Consider the following 9,883-nt stretch of genomic DNA (forward strand, 5'->3'; position numbering starts at 1 on the left):
AACGGCGGCGGCGGAAGTGACGCGCGGGACCGGCGCGGCGGCTCCTCCCGGCACCCGTAAGCCGCTGAGGCGGCGGCGGGCCGGCCCCGCCTCAGGAAGCGACGCGTTGGCGGCGGTGACGTTTCACCGGCGGCCGGGCGGCGCAGGGAGCCATGGCGGCCCCGCTGGCGGCGGGGGGGGGCGGCGGCGGCGGCGGCGGCGGGGAGGGGGGGCGGCCGCGGGCCGGCGCTACGCGAAGGAGCGCGGGTGTCGGCGCTGTGCCTGGCCTGGTACGGGCTGAGCGCCGGCGGGAACGTGGTGAATAAGCTGCTGCTCGGTGGCTTCCCGCGGCCCGTTACCGTTTCGCTTTTTCACATCCTGGGGCTGTGCGGGCTCTTACCGCCGTTGCTGCGCGCCTGGCGGGTACCGCCCGCCGGTCCGGCCCAGCTGCCGCCCCGCGCCTACCCCCGCTACATCCTGCCGCTCGCCTTCGGCAAGTACTTCGCCTCCGTCTCCGCGCACGTCTCGCTCTGGAGGGTCCCGGTCTCCTACGCGCACACAGGTGAGGCCCGTTGTCCCGGGTCGGCGGGGTTGGGTAGTGCCCGGCGGAGTGGCCTTACGCCCGGTGCGTGCTCGGGAGGGTGCCCGGTGGGATGTCCCGGCGCCGGTTGCGCTCCTACGGGGGCCCGGTGCGGTGGCCCGGGGCCCGGCGTTTGCTTACACTGGTGCCCAGTGGGGTGACCTGAAGCCCGGTGCGTGCTCGTATGGGTGCCCGGTGCGGCGTCCCGGTCCCCGGCGCACGCTTGTACTGGTGCGGCGACCTGAAGCCCAGCGTGTGCTCGTGTGGGCGCTCGGCACGGTCTGCTGTGCCCCAATGTGTGCTCCCGTGGGTGCCCGGCACGGTCTCCCAGAGCACCAAGAACCGGCCCGCGTTTGTACGAGCGGCCAGCACGGTGACAAGGAGGGACGACCCGGCGTGGGCTGAGGTTACGGCTTTGGTGGGACCGGAGCTGAGCCCCTCCTCCGTCCCCAGCGGATGGTGGTTAACGGAGTTGGCCCAAGCTTCACGTCCCCACCAACATTTTCTTTCCGTTCTCAGTAAAAGCGACGATGCCAATATGGGTGGTTCTTCTTTCGCGGATCATAATGAAGGAAAAGCAGACGACGAAGGTGCGGACAGGTTTGCTGAGGTTTCTTCACTTGGTGGCGTTTGCGGTGCGCTCTGCTTGCTGGGATCGGGAAAGCTCAGGCTTCGGTTAGCTGGGTGAATTTTGTGATTGAAATTAGATTATGCAGTTTTTACAAGTTCCTTTCCTTTTGTTGTGAATGTAAAGAAAGCACGTCTAAACATTGAGCAAAGTGATGCTCTCTGATACACTGGAGTTGTTACAGTGTGTATTGTAGTCTCTTCATTTCTTCAAATTACAATAGTATAAAAGTTGATCCCTGATTCTGTTGCTTTACTCTCCTTTCTCCTTTCCTCCCCAAAACAGCAGTATGTATAAACTCAGATGAAACAAAAATTCTTAGAAGTCGTAAGTTGCTCCTCTCGATTCCTCTTTCAGGTGTACTTGTCTCTGATCCCCATAATAACTGGTGTCTTGTTGGCCACCGTCACAGAACTTTCCTTTGACATGTGGGGACTCATCAGTGCGCTTGCTGCTACTCTGTGTTTTTCACTTCAGAACATCTTCTCAAAGAAGGTAGTAGTTTTGCTGTTCATAACTTCGGTCAGTAGTATCATCCTTTAGCAGGACAGTATGTATTTTCCAGTACGTATAGATCTTGGGGTTTTTTTAAGTTGACTTTATAGTCAAAGGAGCCCAAAGTAATGGTTGGCTATTTTGTATGCCTGTTCTCTACAGCTCTTTCCTACCTGTCAAAGTGGTTATACTGAAAACTGGGCAGAACTCAGAGTTTATCCTGAGCCTTTTCTTTACTCCTTGGCATGGAGGGGTTTTTTCGGCTGACTGTTCAATAGTGCTTAAATTTAACAGTTTGTTTGAAAGCTTTTAATGTATCTTGCTGTATCGAATCCTTTCTCTGTAGCGAATGAGTCAGTGCTAACACTGGGCACTCCTTGAACTCTTAGAAACAAAATTAAAATGTATGCCTTGAATCTATTTAGTTACAAAATGATTTCTGGTTTGTAGAGCATTTTAAATGTATTATTATCTTGTTAATACTAAGAGTCACCACTCAAGAAACCATTGTTTTTCAAATGGACATCTGTTTTTCTTTAGTCATCTTGATAGGAAATTCATGCTATATAACAGTATTTACTTATTTTTGTAATTTATCTGTTGTCTAAAGCTGTTATTGTTACACGGCTTCTGAATCTCCACTGATAACGTGGGCAGTAGTGGCTGAAGAAAGTGTTTAATCATGTTTTTTGTCAGGTGTTAAGAGATTCCCGAATACACCATCTTCGGTTGCTGAACATACTTGGGTGCCATGCTGTGTTCTTCATGATCCCAACGTGGGTTTTGGTAGATCTTTCTTCCTTCTTAGTAGAGAATGACTTGGTAAGTGTTGTATTTGGGAAACTGTCTGCTATTAAGAAAAGAGGAAAAAAAACCCCAACCAAACGAACACCAACACCCATGCCAAAAAAGTGCACTTAAGTGTTTCAGTGTAGTTCCTCATCAGCACAGGAGGAACTGTTGTGAAATACCTGCAAACTGTTTCACGAAACAATATAAAAAAATAAGCATAGTGTTTATTGTGAGAATTCATGTCAGGGTTAGGAGAGGTAGCTTACGTGACAGCGTAAATCTCAGGAATTAGTAGCTGGAGACAGGAACAAATGCACCCGGAATGTGTGTTACAAGTGTGTAGAGAGATGTTTTCTCAGAGTTGCTGGTTGCAAAATGTAACATACTCGGGTGCTTCTTTAGAGTTAAGTTGCAGATGTTCTTCCTATCAATGGCAGGTAAGAAGTGACTCAAGTTGTATTTGTGTTTCTTTGTCTCTTACGTGAAACCTGAGATAATTTTTGTTTCTTCTTGTAACGTCTGTCTTTGTAACAGAGCACGATGTCTCATTGGTCCTGGACCTTGATGCTGCTTATAATCAGTGGATTCTGTAATTTTGCCCAGAACGTCATTGCCTTCAGTATTCTTAACCTGATCAGCCCGCTAAGTTACTCTGTCGCAAATGCCACAAAAAGAATCATGGTCATCACAGTGTCCCTTATAATGCTTCGCAATCCGGTTACAAGCACCAATGTCCTTGGAATGATGACAGCTATCTTAGGGGTCTTCTTATATAACAAGGTAAGGGGTTGGTTGATTGGTTTGTTTATTCAGGAAACTCACTAGAAATGGTCCAGTAGCTTTGAGCTATTTTTTGTACAACAAGTTAACAGCTAGCAGAACAAAAATGTAGAATGCATGGCATAAAACTTCATTGCAGAGGAAGTAGGTGTATCACCTAAGCGAAGTACTCAGGTGCTTGGGTCGGGCCAGCTGTTGCACCTCTAAAAAACTTAAATTTTGATCTTAATATTTTCATGAAAAATGAAGATTGGGAAGTAACTCAAATCCCTTGAGCAAAAGAGCAGCTTACTGATTTGGCATATGAGACAAATGAGCTTTTTATTAGAAGCCACTACTATTTTAAGACTCTAACAGGCACAAAGAGTAGTGTAATTGTAAAACTGTGTGCTTTTTTCTAGGTATATGAGTATGTTAGGTGACATCTAAGAAAAACATTCTTTCTTTCTTTCCTAGACAAAATATGATGCAAACCAAGAAGCAAAGAAGCAGCTACTTCCAGTTACAACTGGAGACCTTGTGAATTTGGACAGGCATCGAAACACTCCTGAAAAGTCTCAGAACGGACTTACGGCATTTGCACAACACGGAGACTATCAGTATGGTCGAACCAATATCTTAACAGACCACTTCCAATATAATCGGCAAAACTATCCAACTACCTACAACTTAAATCGTTTTGATATATAGAATCCTGGCAAGCAGGTATAGACTGTGATATCGAAGTGTCCCCAACATTATCAGAAACTTTCAGTACATCCATGAATGTAAAGCCATTTTATTGTACAGTTTTGCAGAAGGGAAGGTGCATGTGTAGTGAAAGCGGTACAGACCTTCAACAACTTCTAAGCAGACCTTTAAACGTGAAACAGCTAGATCTGACACTGGAACTAAATGCACAGTGTAGCCCTTGTACAGAGATTCTGGTGAAATGCACGTACGTAACTTCGGAGTAAAATTCCTGCTGTCACTGCTCCTTTTCAGAGCCTGTCAAGTGATTATTCTTTTGGCAGCTAAATTCTGGCCAGTATTTTGTTTCCGCGCTGGTAACGTCACCTTTAATTTGTTCTCTAATATGTTTTAATGATCCTTTCTTTTAATGAAATTTTCAGAAAGAAGTGAAACTAAGGCGTACTTCTGGTTATCAGGATTTGTCTGTTTGAGGAGGATTGACTTATGTCTATCAGTTGCAGATAGGTAGAGTTGAATTCACCTCGAGCGACTACGAAACTTCACGTGGGTATTAACTCCTTTTGTGCCTATGCCTCCGGTTCTTGATGACAAAACAGAAGTGTTTCTGAAAGAGTAGGCAGTGGAAGGATTGATCTCTTCAAGAAGCGTACTTCAGGCATAGAGAAACAGAATTCTCTGAAATCACTGTTGTCCCAGTCACTGTAGATAACAAACAAACAGAGCTTAAGACCATGATTGTTTTCTGAATAATGTAGTCCTGTAACTTCAGACATTGCTCTTCCTTGGCAATACAGAAAACACCTTCATAAATAAAGTGTTTGGAATAATACGATTTTTTTTTTACTTGCTTCACACCTGTTCTTAGAAAACTCTTCTGTTGCTTTAGAAATTGAGAGGTATCAGGTGTTTTCTTCTCAGTTTTATGCACAAATTATGCTCTCTTACATGATTCTTATATTATAAATGCATTAATTTGAATAATCATCATTCTTAATTGTTTCTTAAGTCTACCTTTTTAGCCCCTAATTGTTTAAGTTTCTTAATTACTGCTGTTGGAGTTGCTGCGTGCATTTAGCCTGACTTCCACTTCCCACTGAAAGAAGTTAAATTTTGTATCCTGCTCTGTTCCTGCAACTCCCCTAGCTCAAATAGTAAATTGTTAAGAAAAAATTATTTGAATCAGCAGTAAATAGATAATTTATGGTTAAGAAGAACTGATTCAGTTAGTATAAATGAACGTACTTAATTCTAGACAAGTTGATTGTTGTGCGTCAGATACTGCATTTGTGCGTGAAAGGAATGAAACCAGTTGAACTTGGGTTTCACTAAACCAGATTTTGTTATTGTTATTACTTTAGCAAAAGAAGATTTTAGGGACCTTCCTTCCTTAACAGAAAAGCTGTTGTACAGTGAGATTTTTGATAGCGTAAGTATTATGTTTTTACTAGAGAGGTATTAGACACCAGTGACAAAATTTAGGGTGTAGTACAGAACACCCCCTCTACTTATTTATTGCTTTTTAAATGACCATTTCCTTGATGTGAGGTGATGATTTGACTCCTTTCTGGATAATAAAGAATTTATTTTTAAGTGCAAAGCCAACCTGATCTTATTCTTTTGGCTGACTGTGGAGGTAGTTACGTAGACTGCCTTCCTCCATACAGCCCAAAAGAGGAAATGGTCCTTCTGAAACTTCAGAGATGGTTAAATATGCTGCTAATGTTTGTGAGCAGAACTTCCTTGACTTGACCGGAGTTGAATCTGTTCATGCTAGCTTAGAACTTGGGCTTTTAGTTTAGAAAATCTAAATAAATTATTGCCTATCCCATGTTAACAAGAACAAGATAACGAGGAAACGCATTATTTCAGATGAAATTTCTTTTGCCTGTTCAGTATTAACTTATGTATAATTCTTTCTTTTCAATGTGGGAAAGTGCAAAATGTGTATTTTTGAGGCTCACTTCCCGATATTCAAGTGCTTTTTACATGTATGTAAAAAGGATTGTGCGGACTCTGGATTTGGATTAGGTTCTGGCTCTGCAAAAGACTGATTTGAGGATGAGATATTTAGGCTGAGATTTTTAAGAGAGGCTGAAGTTCTCCAGCTCCTTTCAAAGGGAGCTAGCTGTAAACTGTTAGACTCCTGCAAACGCTTAATTGTGTTCTTTGTGCCTCAGTTTCCCGTTTGGAAAATGTAGATGATTCTTCCCTACTTCGTAGGGGGGTGAAATACCAGAAAAAAAGTAGCAGTGGGGGCCCCAGGGATGTACAGGTGTACTCTTGAGTTTATCTGTACATCTTCTGGTATGTCTACCGCTGTACCATCTTGATACAACTTGAACTGTTACTTGGAATAAAGCTCCGCATACTTTATTCACAGATCAGAAGCTTTATTAAATACATTTAAATGGTTTCCTTTTAAAGAACATAACCAGATCTTTTTTGCAACTGTTTTCAAAGAAAGCTGGCATTGTGCACTTACTGTAGGCAGGTCTTTAGCTCAGTTTTTTATTGTCAAGAGTACGGTAGCAGGTGAGGGCTTTCCGTTGAAAATACCTTGTCCCAAATTCCGGTCCGGGCTCATGGCCTCACTGTGTCTCCAAAACAAAACTACTGTACTTGCAGAGCAAAATGGGACTGACCCAAAACGAGGATATCATCCGTTCAGGGCCCAGAGAGTGAATCTCTTCCCTGGAGACTTCCTGACAGTGTTCATGCTCTTCTAGTTTAGGTCTGTGGTCAACTGGGTTAATTTTGTATGGTAGAACATATAATTAAAACAGTTAAGTGAATCGGTTACAAGAGGTGGTTTTGCTGATTACCTGAATCCAAGTCCTTAAGCAATATTGTCCACATTCAGGTAAAGGAAGTTTCTGATACTGTTGTAATATATATTTTAATCTTGGACCTCTGCGAGACTTTGTTTGGCAAGGTGAAACATTTGTTTTAACATGATTTGTAAATTAATGACATATTTAACAATGTACATAGGTCTGTAGAAAGTATGGAAACACTGGAATAAAAAGGGCATATCTAGACATTTCGTGCATAATGACCCTGTAAATAAATCAAAGTGAAGGGGGTTGGTTTGCGTTTTTTCCTTGCAGGAAACTTTGGGAGTGCCACACATAAGTAGTCATGGCCACTTGTGAGAAATCGGATGAGTGTGTTGCCGTGTGGGTGTGATACCTTACCGGACGGTTACGTAGGCTGAAACGACGATGATTTGGATGCCGTAACTAGTGTTAGCACACGAGTCGCTGGTATCCTTAGAAATGTTTTGATTTCCATTGTGCATTTCTAACATACATGTAAATGCATTACAAAATTGGGAAGTTCTTTCCAAAACAGTCCTGGATAGTTCTAGAAAGACCAGTGTGAAAGAAACCCATCTCTCCCCACTACGTATGGGTTTTCTGTTGATAGCTCCATGGAGTATTTGGTGCTCTTTGAAGAGATCTTCAAAATATTTCCCTTGCAGATTCAGTTTTAGTACCTAGTAGTGATTAGAGCATCTTCATCATCTGGTAAAATGCTTGTGTTTTTTAAATAACTGAATGCTAAATAAAATTGAGGCAATACTTAGGTTTTGTAGGTGTACAGTAATTTTTAAAATAATGTTGGTAATTTGGGGTCAACTTACGATGATTCCTGAAGCTCAAAACCTTTTCTTTCTGATCTGTGTTCAAACCCACGTTTTTCTGATGTAGCATTTTGCAGCAGCAGCGACTTCTGCCATGTAGCTATTTGTGAAAAAGGTGCAATATAAATAAAGGGAAAGTTTTGTTTTTCTAAGGCGTCCATTTCCGAACCATGTTGTAAAAGATGTTAAAGATAATTCTGAAATATCTTTGTGGTGATGGTACAGGCTGGTAAAACAAATTTCTCAATCCTGAGATGACTGGTATATGATACAATCACATTACATAGATACGTAAGGGCAAATACGCAGGTGGCAGTCACCACCCTTTTTTGTCTGTTTGATGTTGGTATTCTATAAATTGATGTGACTATGGGTGGTTTTACGAAAAAACCCAAACCCCGCGTTCCATACTGTATGAAATCTGGCACTTAAGCTAAATGAACGCTTTTGTATTGTTTTCCTGTTCTTACTTCAACTCTGTCGTTCTGCAAAGTTCTGGATGTTCCTCAGCTGGATTGCCTGCGACACACCCCTCCAGCCTGTCGATAACTGCTGTTGAAGCTGGGATCCCTCATGGGCTGACAGGAAGAAACCACACTGGTGACTTCCAGGTACTGGGACTCTTCCCTGTCTAAAATAAATCAGGGGTTCAGATGGTTTTTGGCAGACACCTCTATCAGGTAACTATAGCTTTTGGGGCATTTTGTGGATAAACCATTGCTGCATGCTGAGGGACGTGGCAGCCTGGACGGTGACTGTGTGGGCTCCAACATGCAAAGCAGTAACGTTTGCGTTGGGATGGAAAGCGACAGCAGGAATTTTGAAAAGTTTCTTATTTTTAAGTATGAGCCAAGATTTGAACTTAATCTGGTCTTCCGGGATCTGTGTTAATTTCCAGGACTGCAGAGTGATGTAGAATCATGGTCAGAGTCTGTATTTTTTTTTTTTTTTTCCATTTGTTATTTGGATACATGGAAACATCCCTCTTTCTGAGATTTTATATTCTGTAGATAATATAGAGGGGTCTTCATGGTATGTCTTGTTAAGAATAAAAAGTTCTACCTTTTTTGTGAGGATATCTGTGAGTGTTACCTGTGTGACTGGAAATCCTGTAATTTAATGCCTGAAACTAATATCATGATTACAGCTCCAGGTGAGCATTAGGATGCTCAGGTTTGCTTTTGGCCTCATGTAATTCCCAGATGATCACTTTCCACTTGTAGATTCAGTTTTCCTAAAATATTAAAGGATACTAAAATTATTTGGGCCCCACTTCGAGTTTTGATGTCTAGTTCTCATGTCCACGGTCTTCAAGTGTGGTGCGGTTTTGTGGTTTTTTTTGAATTGCGTAAGTAGAGGAAGTTGAGCAATTTCTGCTATGCCTTGTAGCTCTTGACTTTGGTGTGAAGCTGATCGGATCAGTACCTTGCTTTTGAAGGAATGTTTTCCTGAATCTAGCAGCCATGTAAATATTTTTAATCCCACTTTGAAAAATAACAGGGTATCAGGTGCAAAATGGAAGTTAAGAACCAGAAATTATTTGAACATTCTCGTTTTAACTGCATGAAGAAATGAAGTCGCTTGAAGAAAGCAACAGCGCTTAAGTAATGTCCCTGCATAGCAACTGCACTTTCTTTCTGTAACAGTTGTATTTTAGGTTCAATTTGCTCCTGCTGAGCTTCCTACACATCCATGTTCCTTCTTCCGTTATGCCAATGGTCTACGTTGCTGAAGTGCTGCTGCGATGGCTTGTCCCCCGAGATGAAACGGATGTTAAATGACATGCTTTCTTTTAATGCTCTCTATTAATTTCTGGCAACTGAACTGCCGCTTGGATGTGATGTTTTAAAAGTAGAGGAACCGTGCGCTTCTTGAGCGGAGTGATCTGGTGAGCGGGAAGCCGAGCGGGAAAGGATGAGGTCTCACACACCGCAGCCCAGAAGCAACTTCTCCTTCATTCAGGGGCCGGCGAAGGCGATGTGTGGTGCGAGCTGACGTGCCGAGATGGCTCCCGCAACCCTCACAGAGCTGCCTCAGGCCTTGACCCGCGGGCCCCTTACACACCCGGGCCTTGCCCTGGCCCTGCCCCAGGCCTGGCTCCCGCTCCCGGAGCCTGCCCCCGGCCTCGGGTCCCGCCCCCGGGACCTACCCGGCCGTCCCCGGGCCCTTCTTTCCCCCCCACACACCGACCCTTGTCCCTGGGCCGGTCCCCGGTTTCTCCTCAGGACGCTCCTTCCCGCCCGCCGCGCGCGGAGAGGGCGGAGGGCGGGGGAGCGGCCCCACGTGCCCTGCC

At 44.0% G+C, this 9,883-nt stretch overlaps 1 protein-coding gene across 1 annotated transcript; it reads left to right on the forward strand.

Annotated features, from left to right (window-relative positions):
- The first annotated feature begins 137 nt into the window (after positions 1-137).
- Positions 138-8,666, forward strand: SLC35E1 (solute carrier family 35 member E1). The gene is given in 7 exon segments (XM_030032373.1): positions 138-208; positions 210-541; positions 1,079-1,149; positions 1,545-1,682; positions 2,379-2,504; positions 3,009-3,254; positions 3,711-8,666. Coding segments are annotated over 7 exon segments (1,203 nt in total). The 5' UTR covers positions 138-152; the 3' UTR covers positions 3,945-8,666.
- The last annotated feature ends 1,217 nt before the right edge of the window (positions 8,667-9,883 follow it).

This window comes from Aquila chrysaetos, chromosome 12 (genome assembly GCF_900496995.4).
Source record: "Aquila chrysaetos chrysaetos chromosome 12, bAquChr1.4, whole genome shotgun sequence".
NCBI lineage: Eukaryota > Metazoa > Chordata > Aves > Accipitriformes > Accipitridae > Aquila > Aquila chrysaetos.